Source organism: Pseudorasbora parva, chromosome 14 (genome assembly GCF_024679245.1).
Source record: "Pseudorasbora parva isolate DD20220531a chromosome 14, ASM2467924v1, whole genome shotgun sequence".
In the NCBI taxonomy this organism is placed as follows: Eukaryota; Metazoa; Chordata; class Actinopteri; order Cypriniformes; family Gobionidae; genus Pseudorasbora; species Pseudorasbora parva.
In genome coordinates, this window is record NC_090185.1 from 41,560,448 (window position 1) to 41,582,010 (window position 21,563).

General features: G+C 40.0%; 1 protein-coding gene across 1 annotated transcript; it reads right to left on the reverse strand.

The window, feature by feature from the left end:
• Positions 1-1,073: 1,073 nt before the first annotated feature.
• hykk.2 (hydroxylysine kinase, tandem duplicate 2) lies at positions 1,074-18,543 on the reverse strand. The gene is made up of 5 exons (XM_067414932.1): positions 18,442-18,543; positions 17,235-17,540; positions 16,925-17,067; positions 1,993-2,173; positions 1,074-1,911 (listed from the first exon to the last, which is right to left on the reverse strand). Exons 2-5 carry the CDS (start codon positions 17,536-17,538, stop codon positions 1,472-1,474), a joined length of 1,068 nt encoding a protein of 355 aa, XP_067271033.1. The 5' UTR covers positions 17,539-17,540; positions 18,442-18,543; the 3' UTR covers positions 1,074-1,471.
• Between the last annotated feature and the right edge of the window lie 3,020 nt (positions 18,544-21,563).

Sequence of the window (21,563 nt, forward strand, 5' to 3'; positions counted from 1 at the left end):
GTGAAAAATAATCTTAAAAAAAATAATAATAATCCAGAAATCACATTGTATGCTTGTTACGGGTGTCGGATGCAGCAGAGAAGAGGAGATCCAAGACTTCCAAACAAAATGGCCTCTGTTCAAATCAGACTCAGAACATCTAACACCATTACCTTAACGTGAGACCGGACAAAGAGTGTCTGAACAAGGAGGACCTTAAATGCAAACACTGATGATAGACATAAAGAGGGGGACAGGTGACACAGATGATAATTAACTAAACACAGGGTCTCAATGATCCTAAGAAAGGTGAGAAATCAGCCCAGAACTACACGGGAGGAGCTGGTCGATGACCTGAAAAGAGCTGGGACCACCGTTTACAAGGTTACTGTTGGTAATACACTAAGACGTCATGGTTTGAAATCATGCATGGCACGGAAGGTTCCCCTGCTTAAACCAGCACATGTCCAGGCCCGTCTTAAGTTTGCCAATGACCATTTGACCATCCAGAGGAGTCATGGGGGAAAGTCATGTGGTCAGATGAGACCAAAATAGAACTTTTTGGTCATAATTCCACTAAACGTGTTTGGAGGAAGAAGAATGATGAGTACCATCCCAAGAACACCATCCCTGGGTCTTCCAACATGACAATGACCCGAAGCACAGCCAGGATAACCAAGGAGTGGCTGTGTAAGAAGCATATCAAGGTACTGGTGGAGGAGTGGGCCAAAATCCCTCCTGCAGTGTGAGCAAACCTGGTGAAAATCTACAGGAAACGTTTGACCTCTGTAATTACAAACAAAGGCTACTGTACCAAATATTAACATTGATTTTCTCAAGTGTTCAAATATTTATTTGCAGCGGTATCATACAAATAAATAGTTAAAAAATCATACCTTGTGATTTCTGGATTTTTTTTAGGTTATGTCTCATGCACCTATGATGACAATTTCAGACCCCTCCATGATTTCCAAGTGGGAGAACTTGCAAAATAGCTCAAATACTTATTTTCCTCACTGTATATGGCTAATGTTTTATGTATCCAAAGAGCGGAAAGGATTGTCTTATTCTAGCATTCGTCATCGAATCATAGCCAATACTGCAATTGAAAAAAAAGTGTGAAAAAAAAAATATATATAAAAAAAATTGTGAAAAGTAGTGGTTTTGGTGATAAAAGGTTTCCACCCGACAGCGAAAACATAATGAAAGTGGCTTCCAAAAAGAGAAATTAACACATCATAGAAGATCATGGTTCATATCACTTGTGCGCTAAAACCTTCCCCTCCACCAAAGTCTCCATTTGACATCACTGATTGTAAGCATTTACTTTTGTACCACAAAACATGTACCACTTTTAGGGTGATTTTCTTGCCATTTTGAGGCTTGACATTCACAGTCCTCAATACTTTGATTATTTCATATTTCACTATTTGCCTTCCCTGGGAGAAAGTTTATTTGGCCTTATTGCATATATTATTGGTGCAGTGTTCAGTCAAGGTTGGATGAACTGTGCAGCACTCTGGAACCATATTCTTTCCACTTCCTCTTTACCCAGCTCCCAAAGATGAGACAGGTGCCGCACACCTGTCCTGGCAGTGGTCATCAAGTACTCCTCATTCTCTGGTTGCTGGATCACAGAGTGCCGGGCCAAAACCAGAGACTGACAGAACCGACACAGAACCAGCAAATACAGCGAGTCTCGTTCTGCCTCATTGAGAGGAAAAATGCTTTCCCATCCTGCCACCACTGGCCCTCCGACGTCGACCGGATTGGGATTCTCAATCATCATGTACATGATAGTTATGGCCAGCTCGAATATGAAATACCCACTGCTCATGTCTCCAAAATCAAGAATCCCAGAGATCTTGTACTTTGAGGTGCCATCAGGAATCACCAAGAGATTGTGGTCGTTGAAGTCTCCATGGTTAATGCCTGCAATGCAATAAAAAAAATTATAAGGACTGTGTCGACTGACTTTGATGTGAAATACTTTAAAATAAAATAATGTCTTACACTTGCGGAACAATGGTAGTTTTGGCATGACTTGGATCTGGTACTGCTCAATAACGGCTTTAACAACCTTTTGTACAGGATCCGTATTCATCACATGGATATACTCATTCAAGAGTGGAACATTGGAAAGATTCCATATAAAATTCTCTCTCTGAAGGACACTGATGTTTGGATGCTCCATCTCCACAAGAAAAAAACAAATAACAAATACCTCAATACAGGAAATACAATGGGAAACAGTAGGAAAAAAAGGACCCACTTTATATTAGGTGGCCCTAACTGCTGTTACTAATATACTAACATAAATTAATCATTTATACAATGCATTTGTGGTGTACATACATGTTTTTACATTGTACTTACAATATGCAAAATACCTGCATGTAATTACATCTGAATTAATCGTTACACTTATAATTACATTGTTGACCCGTCCTTTACACCTAGCCCTACCGTTAAACTTACCCATACCACCACACATATCCCTAACTTCACCCTTAAACTGACCAACACTACCACACCTGTCCCTAACTTTACCATTAAACTGACCAACACCACCACACCTGTCCCTAACTTTACCCTTAAACTTACCCACACCACCACACCTGTCCCTAACTTTACCCTTAAACTTACCCACACCACCACACCTGTCCCTAACTTTCCCCTTAAACTTACCCACACCACCACACCTGTCCCTAACTTTACCCTTAAACTGACCCATACCACCACACCTGTCCCTAACTTTACCCTTAAACTGACCCACACCACCACACCTGTCCCTAACTTTACCCTTAAACTGACCCACACCACCACACCTGTCCCTAACTTTACCCTTAAACTGACCCACACCACCACACCGGTCCCTAACTTTACCCTTAAACTGACCCACACCACCACACCTGTCCCTAACTTTACCCTTAAACTTACCCACACCACCACACCTGTCCCTAACTTTACCCTTAAACTGGTCCACACCACCACACCTGTCCCTAACTTTACCCTTAAACTGACCCACACCACCACACCTGTCCCTAGCTTTACCATTAAACTGACCCACACCACCACACCTGTCCCTAACTTTACCCTTAAACGTACCCACACCACCACACCGGTCCCTAACTTTACCCTTAAACTGACCCACACCACCACACCTGTCTCTAACATTACCCTTAAACTGACCCACACCACCACACCTGTCCCTAACTTTACCCTTAAACTTACCCACACCACCACACCTGCCCCTAACTTTACCCTTAAACTGACCCACATCACCACACCTGTCCCTAACTTTACCCTTAAACTGACCCACACCACCACACCTGTCCCTAACTTTACCCTTAAACTGACCCATACCACCACACCTGTCCCTAACTTTACCCTTAAACGTACCCACACCACCACACCGGTCCCTAACTTTACCCTTAAACTGACCCACACCACCACACCTGTCTCTAACATTACCCTTAAACTGACCCACACCACCACACCTGTCCCTAACTTTACCCTTAAACTTACCCACACCACCACACCTGCCCCTAACTTTACCCTTAAACTGACCCACACCACCACACCTGTCCCTAACTCTACCCTTAAACTGACCCACACCACCACACCTGTCCCTAACTCTACCCTTAAACTGACCCACACCACCACACCTGTCCCTAACTTTACCCTTAAACTGACCCACACCACCACACCTGTCCCTAACTTTACCCTTAAACTGACCCACACCACCACACCTGTCCCTAACTTTCCCCTTAAAATTACCCACACCACCACACCTGTCCCTAACTTTACCCTTAAACTGACCCACACCACCACACCTGTCCCTAACTTTACCCTTAAACTGACCCACACCACCACACCTGTCCCTAGCTTTACCCTTAAACTGACCCACACCACCACACCTGTCCCTAACTTTACCCTTAAACTTACCCACACCACCACACCTGTCCCTAACTTTACCATTAAACTGACCCACACCACCACACCTGTCCCTAACTTTCCCCTTAAACTGACCCACACCACCACACCTGTCCCTAACTTTACCCTTAAACTGACCCATACCACCACACCTGTCCCTAACTCAACCATTAAACTTACCCACACCACCACACCTGTCCATAACTCTACCCTTAAACTGACCCACACCACCACACCTGTCCCTAACTTTACCCTTAAACTGACCCACACCACCACACCTGTCCCTAACTCTACCCTTAAACTGACCCACACCACCACACCTGTCCCTAACTTTACCCTTAAACTTACCCACACCACCGCAACTGTCCCTAACTTTACACTTAAACTGACCCATACCACCACACCTGTCCCTAACTTTACCCTTAAACTGACCCACACCACCACACCTGTCCCTAACTTTACCCTTAAACTGACCCATACCACCACACCTGTCCCTAACTTTACCATTAAACTGACCCACACCACCACACCTGTCTCTAACATTACCCTTAAACTTACCCACACCACCACACCTGTCCCTAACTTTACCCTTAAACTGACCCACACCACCACACCTGCCCCTAACTTTACCCTTAAACTGACCCACACCACCACACCCGTCCATAACTTTACCCTTAAACTGACCCACACCACCACACCTGTCCCTAACTTTACCCTTAAACTGACCCACACCACCACACCTGACCCTAACTTTACCCTTAAACTGACCCACACCACCACACCTGTCCCTAACTCTACCCTTAAACTGACCCACACCACCACACCTGTTCCTAACTTTACCCTAAAACTGACCCACACCACCACACCTGTCCCTAACTTTACCCTTAAACTGACCCACACCACCACACCTGTCCCTAAATTTACCCTTAAACTTACCCACACCACATATAAAAATAAAAAGTTATACTATACAATAAGATTGTACTAGTTAACATTAGTTAATGCATTAGTTAACCCCCCGGAGACGGCTATCACGCTAGCGTTTTCTCTTATCAGTGCCAAAGAGACTCAAATAGCTCTGTCGATTTTTATCATTCAGGCAAGTTTTATACATCATTATAATCTGTTAAGTTTCTATTATTTTTGGGGTAAAGTTAGCCTGGATGCCAGCCGAACTCAGCCCCGCCCACAACATTTTTAGGTCGGGCAGTTCGGTCTGGCCTCGCTCCATAGAGGAGTAATTATCCCCGAACAGAAACTGTTCGGACCAATGAAACCATCAGGGCGGGCTTTAGACGATGACGGACAGATGATCAACAGTAACGTAATCATGCACGTCATCAAAGGGGCTTGGATTATATTTACTCAAATCCTAAACGGAGAGCTTGTTTGTATCGGCATTCACCTTCACAATTTCTCTCAGAAATGATGATCATGTTGGGTAAGTACTCCGTGTATCAATACAAAACAATATATCAATAAAAACATGGACCTGGCAACACAGTGCAGTTAAGCTCTGTCTGTTGACATTTGACAATGCGTCTATCTAATTGATGTCTTTCCTGGTTGGGTTGAAAGACACCCCATAATCACAGCCCAATGGAGCAGTTTCAGACTCATATCTGACTAGAATTGAGAATGACCACGTCAGGCTAGGGTAAAGTCACAATAATAACTAATTCTTGTACTTTTTGCAAAATAAAGAAAACAAACAATGTGCGATCTTCAGCCACTCTGTCAAAGACGTTTAATCTGATTCTCTTCAGAAAATGATCTCTAACTTAGTGAAAACTTATCACCCAAATAGAAGACATATGTCAAAAGAAACATTGAAATGTCAGATTTTATATAATGTAACATAAAATTGAAAACAAATAGTCTGTGTTTGTGTAATCTGTTTGAAAAGGGAGAGAACTCAGTCATTTGTGAGTGTCTGATTATAGTCTCATTATCTGCTAACGCGCCACGCCCCCGGAGCGTGTTCTTTTGAGATTCAAATCAGACGCCTCCATGCAAGAGCACAGTGACGCCCACATCAAATCAACTCAAAACAACGCATCAAAACTTTATCTCGGTTTGAGACGTGGTGAGGAATGATCGTGGAATCATTTACCTCAGAAAAAGCTGTTTATTGGCAAGAGTGAGGAGGATTGTGAGGTACGTTTATTCTGTTAGTGTCTGTGAATATTAAATGCAAAAAGACCATTTAAATATGAATCATGCTGCAACACAAAATGTAATAGATGTAAGACTGTTTAGACAAGATTTATTTGGCCCGACAAATTAGTTTGTTTATTGTAAAATAAATCATATCAATAAAGCTTTTGTTTGCAAATGTCTGCTCAGATGCTATAACTATAGGACCTATTAGTAAAACTACTAGTATTTTGTTTCATGCTGATGTGAATTTGTGAATTTCCTTTTGTATAAACTGAATCTTACTTTTAATCAATGTTTTTAATATATTTGCTTCTTATTTAATAAGCAAATATAGCAGAAAATATAGCCTTAGCGCTGGTGATTATGCATTGCACGCATGTCTCATAAATAAACCAAAACTCAAAATGATATTTGAGTAGTGTGTATCGCATAGTTTACAAAAATCAATGACTCAGAACATTGACTCAGGGACAGGGAAAAGTGTCCCAATCAATTCACTCTATACTCTTTGAAATCATAATTGCATTGCAATATGTTGTTTTAAATCTCAAATATTTTACTTATAACATTAATCATTACCAATTATTCAGTTATTTGTATTTACTGAATACTGAATTGTGTTCAATGCCACAATATTACTGTTTTTTTTTTTGCATAAGACTTATTTTAAGAAACATTAAAAATAGTACACTGCCAAAAATGCTCTTCTTAGTCTTGTTTATTCTAAATACCTAAACGTTCTTAAATCAAGATGTCTTTACTAGATAAGTAAAATTATACAAGATATTTTTTATTGTTTTGTTGAAAATAAAATTAAAATGTAGTGATTTTTTTGCTTAAAAATATAAATTATCTGCCAGTGGGGTAAGAAAAATAATCTTGTTTCTGATTGAAATCTTGTTTCTGTCCCAAACAGAAATAAGATTATTTTTAGTCCCCCATTGGCAGATTATTTTGCTTGTTTTAAGCAAAAACTTAATTAAATTTAGATTTTTAGAAAACATAAAAAATATCTTATATAATTTTACGTATCTAGCAAATTAATCTTGATAAAAAATTTTGATTAATGCAAAAAATAAATAAATAATGATATTTGGACTGAAAACAAGAAACAAATACCAAATAAGAAGAGCATTTTTTGCAGTTTAGTGTAACGCCACACCAGCAGAGGGAGCCATCTCCCAAATACTGACCTGGTTCTACTCCCTTTGCTGCTTCTACTGTCACTTAAGCCCCTTTCACACTGCACGTCGGACCCGCAATATTCCCGGAACATTGCCGAGTCGCCTTCTGTGTGAAAGCAACCACGTCCCGGAATTGATTACCGAATTCGAGTCGGGGACCTAGTAACATTGCGGGATTCGACCCGGGACGAGCGCTGTGTGAACAAAAGCCAAAACTAATGCCGCAACGTGTACGTAGTTATCGTGCGACTCCTAGAGCTTTTTTTTTCAATAATACAACCCTGCAGTGCCAGAAGAGCTCGTCGGTGTTTTAAACGCAGAGAGTGTTCGTATACAAAAGAAACTAAAATTAAACAAGCAGAAACGTGCGCAAACTGGACACAAGTCGAGACCACGGAGCTCCTTACTATCCTCGCTGAAGCTGAGATCGCTCGCCGTTATACGTCACACCCGGATGTCAAGTGTCAACTCGTTCCAGGACCGTTACGGGTTGTGTGTGAAAGCGCAAATATTACGGTATTTCGCTGGCAGTGTGAATGGACCAAATCTAGCGGCCCGGGAACAAATTCCGGGTCGCATTATCCGTGTATTTGCCGGATTCGCAGTGTGAAAGGGGCTTTAGTGATGGGAAGTTCGGTTCTTTTCCGCAAACTGGTTCTTTCGGACAGTTCGTTTCAATGAGACGGTTAAAAAAACTGGATCACCGTTTTTTTTTTACGTAATGACGTCATTTCTATCATCCCGGCAGATGAAAATACATTCAAACACATCCATATAAAGTATTTCTAATCAAAACTTAGTATAGTAATAATTATTATTATCATCATCATCTTGGATACCTTTTTTTTATGTTTTATAAAAGCATTCAATACAGCCACTGTCGTACAAACACTGATGTTTTACACAGATTAAATAAACTTACATTGACATAACAGAAACTTACACAAATCCTCTGTTCACCCGTGCTTATATTATCAGCATCAGCTGTCCGAGAGAAACAGCATCAGCTGTCCCACTCCGAGAGAAACAGTTTGGTTAAGACAACGCTATCACGCATGCTCAGTATCTCGGCTCACCGGTTCTCAGAATCGAACATGTCCGAAAGATCGAACGTGTCCGATAGAAACGGTTCTCGATTCTGTACCGGTGATCCGGAAGGTCGAACGTGTCCGATAGAAACGGTTCTCGATTCTGTACTGGTGATCCGGAAGATCGAACGAGTCCGATAGAAACGGTTCTCGATTCTGTACTGGTGATCCGAAAGATCGAACGCGTCCAATAGAAACAGTTCTCGATTCTGTACTGGTGATCCGGAAGATCGAACGCGTCCGATAGAAACGGTTCTCGATTCTGTACTGGTGATCCGGAAGGTCGAACGTGTCCGATAGAAGCGGTTCTCGATTCTGTACTGGTGATCCGGAAGGTCGAACGTGTCCGATAGAAGCGGTTCTCGATTCTGCACTGGTGATCCGGAAGATCGAACGTGTCCGATAGAAACGGTCCTCGATTCTGTACTGGTGATCCGAAAGATCGAACGTGTCCGATAGAAACGGTTCTCGATTCTGTACTGGTGATCTGAAAGATCGAACGTGTCCGATAGAAACGGTTCTCGATTCTGTACTGGTGATCCGGAAGATCGAACGTGTCCGATAGAAGCGGTTCTGGATTCTGTACTTGTGATCCGGAAGATCGAACGCGTCCGATAGAAACAGTCCTCGATTCTGAACTGGTGATCCTGAAGATCGAACGCGTCCGATAGAAACGGTTCTCGATTCTGTACTGGTGATCCGGAAGATCGAACGCGTCCGATAGAAACGGTTCTCGATTCTGAACTGGTGATCCTGAAGATCGAACGTGTCCGATAGAAACGGTTCTCGATTCTGTACTGGTGATCCAGAAGATCGAACGCGTCCGATAGAAACGGTTCTCGATTCTGTACTGGTGATCCGAAAGATCGAACGTGTCCGATAGAAACGGTTCTCGATTCTGTACTAGTGATCCGGAAGATCGAACGTGTCCGATAGAAACGGTTCTCGATTCTGTACTGGTGATCCGAAAGATTGAACGTGTCCGATAGAAACGGTTCTCGATTCTGTACTGGTGATCCGAAAGATCGAACGTGTCCGATAGAAACGGTTCTCGATTCTGTACTGGTGATTCCGGAAGATCGAACGTGTCCAATAGAAACGGTTCTCGATTCTGTACTGGTGATCCGAAAGATCGAAAGTGTCCGATAGAAACGGTTCTCGATTCTGTACTGGTGATCCAAAAGATCGAACGTGTCCGATAGAAACGGTTCTCGAATCTGTACTGGTGATCCGAAAGATCGAACGTGTCCGATAGAAACGGTTCTCGATTCTGTACTGGTGATCCAGAAGATCGAACGCGTCCGATAGAAACGGTTCTCGATTCTGTACTGGTGATTCCGGAAGATCGAACGTGTCTGATAGAAACGGTTCTCGATTCTGTACTGGTGATCCAGAAGATCGAACGTGTCCGATAGAAACGGTTCTCGATTCTGTACTGGTGATTCCGGAAGATCGAACGTGTCCGATAGAAACGGTTCTCGATTCTGTACTGGTGAGCCGAAAGATTGACCCGCAACCCAGTCCTGACTCGAGAACCGCTGTAGCAGTGTGTGTGTGTGTGTGTGTGTGTGTGTGTGTGTGTGTGTGTGTGTGTGTGTGTATGTGTGTGTGCTGAGCTGCGACTGCTGCAAGCTGAATAGTCTATATCAAACCTACTGTTTTGATTACATTTTAAAATGTGTATATCGACTTAGAAATTAAAAAAGAAAAAAGCTGTTCCTGAAAGTATCATGCATTATTGATAAAACAAATAAATGTTTAATTTGACCGTTTTACAATCCATTGTTTCCAAAACTTTAAAATAATACAGTGACAGCTTTGTTATGATGTTTCCAAACGTGATTAGTTTTATACACTTAACCTGCATTCCGTTCCTCTGAACAAATAACACACATGCTCAGCTCATCGGCTCATTGGTTCTCGAACGTGTCCGATTGAAACGGTTTTCGATTCTGTACTGCTGATCCGAGAACCGCTACATTCGGTTACACACTTATGCTCAGTATCAGCTGCTCGTGAGTTCATCAGATCTCTCAGCAAAACATGTCTCACTTCAGCTAACGATTGGAGTAACAACATATGATTCAAGACATTAGTTTATTTATAGTCGGAGAGACTGTCACTGGTAGCACAGTGTGTGTTGAATAAAGTGTAATTACACTTTTTCCATTAATGTGTTTATAAGCAAATAAATACACAAATGTCAGAGCAAGTCAAAACTTCTAAAGGGCCCTAAAACATCTCCGACTCCTGAGGGTTAACATGAACTAACCATGAGCAATGCCTGTAGCTTTACTGTTTCTGTAAGGTTTTCTTAATGTACATTTAGTAAATGTAGCAGTTGACACACACTAAGGGTGAACACTTCTAACTCACCATCTTAATTTAAAGGTAAAAATGCTGTTGTGTGTCTTATCAACATTATTTAATAATTCATTGATTTTGGGCTGTTGGTGAACCATTCTACAGTGGAAGGCATCTAATCATCACCGGATAGGTTGTTCATGTTTATATGCACTTTTTTATCATTACTTACATTCAACAAACATGTACTAATGGATTTTGTGAACCTTATTGTAAAGTGTACACTTTACATTTCACTATTACCTAATGTGTTACTAAAATTTGTTGACTTATGGGTCCTGCACACTGCGATTTTTCAAAATCCTTTGTGAATGTCCCTTGTCAGACTGTACGAACATGATCATCGCTGTAAGCCATGTCACACAGTAAGATCTCAGTTGGCATTAATGTCAGACTGCACGATAGTCAATGCGCGCTAAAAAACGGACGTGCACAAGAAAACTCGTCCAGAGTTTTATATAATCAATGAATGACGCATTCGGTGACAATGAGCTGCATTACACACAGGACTGAAATGCTGGCTACAAAGAAATCTCTAGCTCTAGTTTTTGTCATAGTTTGTCTTGAAAAACAGAGATATTTGACTGTCATCGTAGGAGAAGTCACACTGCAGGATTGTGTGCCAAATCTTCTGACACTGCCAGAATTTCGTCTAAGGTCAAATTTGATCGCAGCGCTCATTAATCGGCTGCCGGTGAACATGTCAAACTAACGACCACAGACGTCAGATTTTAGCCTAGGATCAGAGGAATCTTTTAGGATTTGCTAAATTTGTCTCAGACGGCCAAATCGTGGCCAAAATCGCAAAGTGTGCACCCGGCTTTAGAGTAGCGGTTTTAGGCACGGGCGAACCGGGCAGTTGCCTGAGGCAGCAATTTTTCATGAGACGTGGGGGGTGGCACAAGCAGTTTAAAAACAAAAACGAATCCTCTGCCGCGAATCTGTTTTCTATTATCTATAATTTCACTATGTGGGGAATTGGAAAATTGACGCGCTGTTAACTTTTGTTAAACACGTCAGAGGTTTGGGTTCGACCCGCCCTCCTATAGTTTTTTTTACTCATTACAATCAAATCCATTCATCAGTGAATTTACATCCAGGGCAGGGACATGTTTGTGGGCATTTTATTTTGTGCTTTCACTGGAACAAATCGTCTCTCCACAATGGGAATGAAGCACCCATCTGTGCATGAGCCACTGTCACTGACCACAGCGACAACGGGCTCTCAGAATGATTTCAAAAGCAACACATTTTAGCGCCACATCGCATTTACACAAACGACCGAAAATAATACTCTGCTAGTTAACTAGAGATGTTTAATTTTTTAAGATGTTTAATTTTTTGTACCAAAAAAGTCACTTTTTCAATGATGTAGGCTACAACTTGCATAGATGGGAATATCCGATCTGTCCGCTTACATAGCAGGTGCAAATGTGCATATCCAATTAATATCGGATGAATTAATTTCCACATACAGTGTAAGTGAGGCCTGAAACCGATCTGAGAATATGGGAATACTTGCACTTTCTTCCTGCTTATACGCTCATGTCATATCCGATCAGTGCCACATAAGAAGAGGGGGGGGGGGGGGGGGGAATCCGGAATTTGGTCACGTAACCACGCAGTGTAAATGCGGCCTTAGATAATAGCATGTAATGACAGCGTAATGTGTAATGAAGGATTTGTGCTATTTACAATATTTATTCTATATTTTATTTATAGCATATATATTCTTAATATTTTATATTACTGTTGCTCTCTGCTAGTTACATTTTTTAACATTAATGCATGCTTTGTTTGATGTTGATAAGGATTTGATCATCTTTAGTGTGCGTGTCAACTGCTAAATAAACTAATTAGGTATGCATGATACAGTATCCAGACCCCCTTGAATTTTTCACTTTTTGTTATATTGCGGCCATTTGCTAAAATCAATTAAGTTTAACCCTTAAAGACCTAGAACATTTTTGGGGCGCCTGATGTGCCTCTACTTTTCTTTGTTTTTCTTCCCCATTCTAGCAGTAAGCATCAAGTGCTATATATCATTTTAAACAGGAGAACCTGAAGTTTCCATCTAGCTCATTTGATGTCCCAATTTTACATTTATTTATTCTGAGAATGGATTCAATTAATATAATTTAAAGAAAAATGGCAGCAAAAATGTGATGTTTTTACTGTGAACTCGAAAAGAACTTCATGAAATTTGGATTTTTTTCCTTTAGAAAGTTAGACTTGGTTGTTTTACTCTTCCAGATGAAATTTTGTCTACATGTAACAATCTCTCAGCAAGTTATAGCCATTTATTATAACATTATTCTAGGCGTTTCTAGGTTTTTGAGTGAAAACAGGTGTATTTTATTTACTGATAATGTGTCCTAAAAAGTTCAAGTAATAAAGTAAATAGAAAGATTTTTATATAATAACAACACTGAAACAAACATTTTTCTTCAGAGAAATATATTATAATTTGAGCATTAAAAACAAACGCAAACAATACATCAAGTTGTGACAAGAAACCGTGAAATAAAATATACTAAGGCTACTTTTACATGTGGGCGGCTATTTTCATAAACGGACATTTCAACTTCTCTGCACATAATCTTCTCAAACACAAATTGAAGAAAATATAATAGTGAAAATGTGTAAAACACAAACTACATACAAATAGAGAAATATACTGGCTGTGCTATGGGAGAGAGCGCTTTGCACGCGTTTATTTCTGTTTGGTTTCATGATGCATGCAAATTCACACCAACGTTCATTTTTCAGAGAAACGTGATTCGTGGTTCAAAAGACCAAACACTGTGTTTATTGGTTGAGTTGATGAAAGTTTCAACGAATCTGGGCACAGGGGGGGTGGGACTAATAAAAAATAATAATTTCTGTTTGGCTCAGGGGAATAACCCACGTGTGTTTCCTGGACAAATCAATGCTGCATATTTTGATGACGCGTCCACGCTGACTATGGAGCCTCTGAATGATCAATCGCGAAACATAGTATACCTATGGAAAGCGGAGATTCTCCTCTTTGCAGTTCACAGCATACAGATTGGATTTGCGGTTTAAAAGTTATTAAACATTTTAGAACGATAGTTATTATTAGCCGCGGGCGGCTGTCTCGGTCTTTAAGGGTTAATTAATTTAAATTGATTAAATTATTTTTTTCTCATTTATGTACACGCCGCACCCCATATTGACAGGAAAACAGATTTGTTGACTTTTTGCAGATTTATATAAAAGAAAAACTGAAATATCACATGGTCCTAAGTATCCAGACCCTTTGCTGACACTGATATATTTAACTCAGGTGCTGTGATGTTGTTTTGTTTCTTCTGATCATCCTTGAGATGGTCCTACACCTTCATTTGAGTCCAGCTGTGTTTGATTATACTGATGTAATTGATTAGGAAAGCCACACACCTGTCTATATAAGACCTTATAAAATGTATGATTCACCAAATGAGAATCATGAGGTCAAAGGAACTGCCTGAAGAGCTCAGAGACAAAATTGTGGCAAGGAACAGATCTGGCCATGGTTACAAAACATTTCTGCTGCACTTAAGATTCCTAAGAGCACAGTGGCCTCCTAATCCTCAAATGGAAGATGTTTGGGATGAACAGAACCCTTACTAGAGCTAGCTATCCAGCCAAACTGAGCTATTGGGGGAGAAGAGCCTTGGTGAGAGAGGTAAAGAAGAACCCAAAGATCACTGCGGGTGAGCTCCAGAGATGCAGTCGGGAGATGGGAGAAGGAGAGTTGTAGAAAGTCAACCATCACTGCAGCCCTCCACCAGTCGGGGCTTTATGGCAGACTGACCCAACGGAAACCTCTCCTCTGTGCAAGACACATGAAAGCCCTCATGGAGTTTGTAAAAAAACACCTGAAGGACTCCAAGAATGTGAGAAATAAGATTATCTTGTCTGATGAGACCAAGATTGACCAATACAGTCCCAACAGTGAAGCATGGTGATGGCAGCATCATGCTGTGGAGGTGTTTTTCGGCAGCAGGGTTTCGGACAACTGGTTGCAAGGATGAATGTGGCCAAGTACAGGGATATCCTGGACGATAAACTTCTCCAGAGAGCTCAAGACCTCAGACTGGGCCGAAGGTTCACCTTCCAACAAGACAATGACCCTAAGCACACAGCTAAAATAACGAAGGAGTGGCTTCACAACAACTCCGTGACTGTTCTTGAATGGCCCAGCCAGAGCCCTGACTTACACCCAATTGAGCATCTCTGGAGAGAGCTGAAAATGGCTGTCCACCAACGTTTACCATCCAACCTGACAGAACTGGAGAGGATCTGCTTGTAGGAATGGCAGAGGATCCCCAAATCCAGGTGTGAAAAACTTTTTGCCTCTTTCCCAAAAAGACTCAAGGCTAGGGGTGTGACGGTTAGTATATAACCGTGAGACCGACAGTAATAGTTAAAGACCGTCATTAGAACTCTATAACCACCAAAACCATGTTGTTAAAATATAAAAAAAAAAAAAAAAAAAAAAAAAAGATGCAATCCGGGGGAAACTGTTTCCCAGCTGATGAGGGAAACGGACGCGGAGTTAGTGGTGCTTCGGAAGCTGCTGCTGGAGATGATTCGGGAGAGGTCTGTGCACCACCCCCTACCAAGAAGAGAAATCTCGGAGATCATCATCTCCTTAATAAACGGAAGTCTGAAATATCTGCCCCTTTACTGATCAGAGCGCACGCTGACACAGAGTTAACCCGCTATCTCTAAGAACAACCAATTGAATCTACGGCTAATGCACTAGCATGGTGGAGAGACAATGAAACGTGCTATCCGTTCTTAGCAAAATTGGCACCTAAATACACCAACGTGCTTCACCATTTACACAACCTGAAGGATTACTTTTGAGTGTGCGTCCTTATATGACGTACACAGCGTGCGCCGCGCTCACATGCACCAAGCTATAATGTTGACAAGAGAGGGATAAACTTTTTATTTCGTGAGAAGTTATGAAGATAATGTTGGCATAATGACACTGTCCTTAAACCTACACATGTAAGCAAACAATCAACTACTTCAACTGCGCCTCACATTAGAATTTATTTTTCCTAACAAGAGTTGCTATGTCATCAGTAAACACATTCCAGCTTGGAGAGGACGGCGTCGACATCTGATGCGGTAGACAAACTGACAGCTGTAATGATTGCATAGTGGCACTTCATATCGAATAAGTTGATAACCTGCTGTTTCAAACATTAAGTTAACAATTTACTTTTCCATACAGGCTGTGGACTGAGTCCTGTTTGTGGCTGTCAGACTGTTAATGCATTTTTTTATTCAAACTTAGTTGTCCTATAACAGACAAACATAAACTCACCAATCAGAACATAAAAGAAAAAAATTTACTTAAATGATTTTAGCAAATGGCTGCAATATACAGTAACAAAGAAGGAAAAATGTAAGGGGGTCTGAATACTTTTCATATCCACTGTTTATAAGCAACATATCGTTATATACCGATAAATTATCATTTATCGTTTTATTTCCTTCAGCTGAGACAGACGTGATGTCCGCCATGATGGGTTTGATTTGCTCTAAATATGGCTGGAATCCCTTTGAAAAGGAAAATACAGTTATGAGGAACATGTGCAGCTTAAGTCTTACATATAGGCTACATAAAATGCTAATGAGAACACAGCTGTAGAAGAGCGTTGTGTTTCCGCACATTTGTTGAGGGAAGAGCGCGTCCACGGAGTTACACCTTCATGACAAGCACAGTCAAGTTTGCTTGTGTATTCGCAGTCCTTGGTGCCATTGTATTAGTTGTAATATATTTATAATCGCATATAGGATGCGTTTGGTTGAATGAATTAATGATCAGTAAAGCGCTTCACAGTCTTTAGCTTCAGCGTGCTCATGTCAAACAAAAATCCACAGCATTAATAACTACTGGGACGGTCATATACATAACACTGTTATGTGTTATATTTTTTTTGTAATTAAACGTTGTACATTCTCTGGGTTTAGTTGTGTTTCGGCGTAGTGTTGTTAGAAGAGCGTCAATGAAGGCCTTTCTGAGGCATCGAATTTCAAAAAATATATATCTTCATTTGTGTTCTGAAGATAAACGGAGGTCTTACGGGTGTCGAACGATATTAGGGTGAGTAATTAATGACAGCATTTTCATTTTTGGGTGAATTAACCCTTTAACCTTTCATTTCACAGTGGAATGGAATGAGTTTTTACCTGCAGTAAAACTGTATCCAATGTGGCGGCCATTTTCCCAACGTCATACAAGATCTGAGGACTGCAGGTAATTCTGGCTATGGTAGAGCCGGGCAGGAAGGTGAGCAAGCGGACTACATATGTCTGCATGCCAAAACCACAATCTGTGATAACAGAAGAAATAATAGAGGATTAACAATATAAATCCATTCAGTCACTGTTTACTTACCTTTAAAAGGCATTTCAAAGGCATTTCAAACAGCTAACAACAGACTCTGTGTGGTTTAAGGGCTTAATATGTAATGAAATTATAAATGACAGGTACTCTCACCCAATTGTTCAGCGCTCATGAGCTGTCCGGTCAGGGTGGGCAGAGCGGTCTGGGCAGGAAGGCCTCTCTGGTGCAGGAAGTTCATGGCGTGATTCTGCAGCTCAACAACACTGGTGTTGTGACTGTCTGTGGAGTTCATCACCTTCAACACATATTCCCGTCCCTCACCGGGACAAAGGTGGAAGTTCTGGTCATCATAACTGGGCAGCGGTCGGATGACGGACACGCTCAGGCCATAGAGGCGCTTCATAAGCTCTGAAACCTGGGAATGGCTCAGATTCGGCTTTGACTGTTTTGATATCATGGCTGTGGATGGGGAGAAAGGGTTATTGGCAAATCATTTCATAATAAGAGCACTACAAGAAGAGAAATAATACTAGGAGGTTAAAGGAATAATTCACCCAAACATTTCCATTAACACAAACAGATAATAGATATTCATGGATGAAGAAACCTGCAAAAAAAAATACATTTAAATACATGAACAGATAAATAAATCCACATATTCCAGCGTAAATAAATAGATAATTAAATGTGTGTGGAAATAAATAATTAAATAAATCAAACAAATGTTGGAGAATAAATACAAAGGCTGATCTTTTTTCTTTTTACCCATTTTTGAATGTCCTTAGCCTAATCTGCTAATGGGGAGGTGTCCATCAAAAGTCAGAAGGCTGATGCAATTTATTTATTTATGCAGGAATACGAGTATTTATTTGCACATTTATTTATTTATTTATATTATATGTATGTATGTATGTATGTATGTATGTGTGTATGTGTGTATGTGTGTGTGTGTGTGTGTGGAATTTTGTGTATTTATTTATGTTTGCATGTTCGTTTAATTTATTGTTTTTGCTGGTTTCGACCTCCATAGACATGCAACGTTACTTTATGAGATTAAATAACGACAGAAGTGTTGTTTGCCGACATACAAAAAAATAATAACACCATATTAATGAATTCAAAACGTGCACTTTAAAACGATGCTTGTAAACTCGATTGGTATTCCTTTCGTCTACATGAGCAGCGTCTTTAAATCATCAACTCACAGTTTCATTGTTACAATTTCCATGCATAAAAACTTCTCGCGCTTCTAACAGAACAAACATGCACAAGCCGAACGGTACACATGCAAAGAGATGCGCATTAAACATGGTATACACCGGATAACGGATTGAAAAGAAAGCGAAAAAAACAGTATTACCTGGTGTTGAATGTTGCCTGACTGCTCAGTCATGCGGTTATTATGTAACGAGGCGGCTGCGTGTCGTGACTTGTGAATCATTCCCGCGAATCGGTTCTTTTGAACGGTTCACATGTAGAAAGTGATTCTTCTGAGGCAATACCGTTAAAGACAGCATATTCTGATACACAGTTTACACTAATAAACATATTATGAATATTATAACAGGTGAAACAGCTACTCATAGAAGCCTATTGTGACCAGTGTGTTTAGAATAATGTTTAAATGAAGTAAACAAGGTTACATTTAACATTTTACATATATCCAGCTAACAGGTTTGCAGTTTTTGCCCATCGCTTGAACACATTTTGCAAAACTTCGCTCATTGTGCCAAAACTCTACACACAAGTAAACATGACACAACACTGGGAAATATACCGTTCACATCTGTGTCAAACTGAACCTCTGCTATCAAAACCTAACATTCCTTCGTCCAAATGTAACTCTGATGACAAAATGATACACACTTGCATCATATGAATACACTTTCAGATCAGGGGGAACACACTAGTCTACAAAACACTGTAGTCTTTCTTTTCTGTTTTTATTCAGTTCATCATTTAGCATTCTGTAAAGCAATGCAACACTTACAGTTTCTGTTCTTTTTTTCCAACAAAGGTATTTACAACAACCATAAATATAAGTACTGAAATGTTACAAATGACATAATACTGTACATCACAGTACTATACTTCACACTACAGTACAATCTCAATGGTACAGGGCTATGTACTGTACTGTTTGTTTCACACAACTACCATTTTTTTGTCACTAAAGGAGCACTAGCCAACTTGCAGTACAGTAAAGTGATACGGTACAGTGTGTAGATAGATACAGTCTGGAATGGAGAGTTGCTGTTGCACGTATGACATAGTGTGAAATTCACATCGGCCAATCAGATGTGATTTTCGGCTGCAAACTTTCGCGGTTGGTTAGTTCTACAAAGGAAATGCCCATATTTGGATTAGATAGTCTTATACACAGCTGAGAGCTTTATAATGACACCAGGCATGACATGTTTCTGTGAATGGAGACGGCACGGGAGCGTGTGTTGGAATAACTTCTGATGATTCCGGGTAGAACTCTAAAGGCGCAAGTTGACAAAATATAGTGAATTATCCACTTTAATGTGTAATGTCGACATATTTTTATTTATTTTGACATGAAAGCTTACATGTTAAGGGAGCAAACTGGCCCAAAATCAAAAAATTGACCACTGCATGAAAAACCGATGTTTTCACCTGCCGTGTCTCGCCTTAAGGTTTGGGTAGAAGTGTTTGAGGTATGGTAACAAAAGCTTCAAGTTGTGTTACTTTAGTCTAAGCATGGGTCTATAGTGTTCAAGCAACGGGCAAAAACTGTCATTCAGATTTTGATTATTCATGCGACTTTTGTTCAATAGAAAAATAATCTATTATTCTATTGTTTTGTAATAATACACAAATATTTTGTGGGTGGATCTGTAAAATGTCATTATAATGAAAAGAAATGCTAGCCTATATTAAAATGAAATTTTGATAAATGTATGTATTATTCCAATGAAATAAATAATAGTTTTAGTTTTTTTGTACAGCTAGGCTATTTCTTATTTTGGGAAAATGTTATATCCACACAAGAAGAAATGGTCATTTTGGTACCGTTCGGGGGATTTTGTCAATAAAAAGCAAGGAAGACTTGTCATATTCTTAATGAGTATACAGGGTTTGTTTTGTTTTGTTTGTTATGGATCAAAGGTTTATACACTTGTTTTGTGTGTGTGTGTGTGTGTGTGTGTGTGTGTGTGTGTGTGTGTGTGTGTGTGTGTGTGTGTGTGTGTGTGTGTGTGTGTGTGTGTGTGTGTGTGTGTGTGTTAACATGTACATTTCTCTATATTGTATACTACAGTTTTCTGGCTAATAAAAAAAAATACATCTATATGTATCTACATTTGAATTTATGAGTTTGTGATCATTCCTGGATAGTTTATATAATGGTTCTGTTTCAAACATCTCCTGTCAGCCAAAACATCTGAAGATTTACAAAAAGAAAAAAAAGAAAAATTGAATGGTTTACACGTATGAACACTTTATTATTTAATGTGTATGTGGCAGCCGTAATGTAAAGTTTTTCTAATTTTTAATAAACATGTTTGTTTTCAAACTTAGATTTTGGATTTTATTTTATTTTTGGACTTGGCAACACAGTGCAGTTGAGCTCTGTTGACATTTGACAATGCGTCGCTTCGTTGCTCTGATTGGTTGTAGGTCTGTCCAATCGAGGTCTTTCCTGGTTGGGTTGAAACACACCCCATAATCACAGCCCAATGGAGCATCAGACTCATATTCTGACATATTCAGGCTAAATACCAACAGATAAAACATCAAAACCTGACGGCTTCTGCTAGAGATCTTAAAATGGGTTGTGGTTAGATATTCTATTAAGACAGTAAACCCACATCAAAATCACCAAGACAAATGTGTCACTGAACACAAAATGAAGCTTCTGCCATGACCGTCCCAGTCCCCTGAGCTGAACCCGATAGAGAATGAGTGATGAACTGAAGAGAAGAAGCATCAGCATGGATCCGGGAATCTGAAGGATCTGCAGAAGTTCAGTATGGAGGAATGGGCTCTGATCTCCAAACTCATCAGGCATTATCAGAGAAGACAACTCTACATTGATTGCATTGCTACATAGTTTTATTTGCACCCAATTGCTTTATTTTATATCATTGTACTAACACCCAATTAAAATAAAAATTCAAAGGGGATGTATATAATTCTTACGTTTCTTCTCTTCATGTCTTGTTATAACAAATCATTGGGGGGGATAAAAAGTGACTAGAAAGCAAAAAAATCTTAATCAGGTTATTGAAAAATATGTTGACATTAATATTTCAAAGACCAGATGATCCTTAATGTTTAAACAATATTAGCAATGAATGTTAACTGTCAGATTTGGTAGAATTAAATGCATCTGGTTTTTATTCCTAATAATGGCCAAGTTATGGCCAAGGTCTTCAGAATAGAAAAACATGCCTTGACCATGCCCTTTTAAGGTCAAAATTCACCCAATATGGTCATAAGAATATCGCAAATGAATTC

Coding starts and splice junctions, on each gene's coding strand:
- hykk.2 (XM_067414932.1), bottom strand. CDS start 17,538: ATGATATCAAAACAGTCAAAGCCGAATCTGAGCCATTCCCAGGTTTCA. Junction 17,068..17,234: donor CATGAGCGCTGAACAATTGG/GTGAGAGTACCT, acceptor CTGTTATCACAG/ATTGTGGTTTTGGCATGCAG. Junction 2,174..16,924: donor TGGATACAGTTTTACTGCAG/GTAAAAACTCAT, acceptor TTTCTTGTGGAG/ATGGAGCATCCAAACATCAG.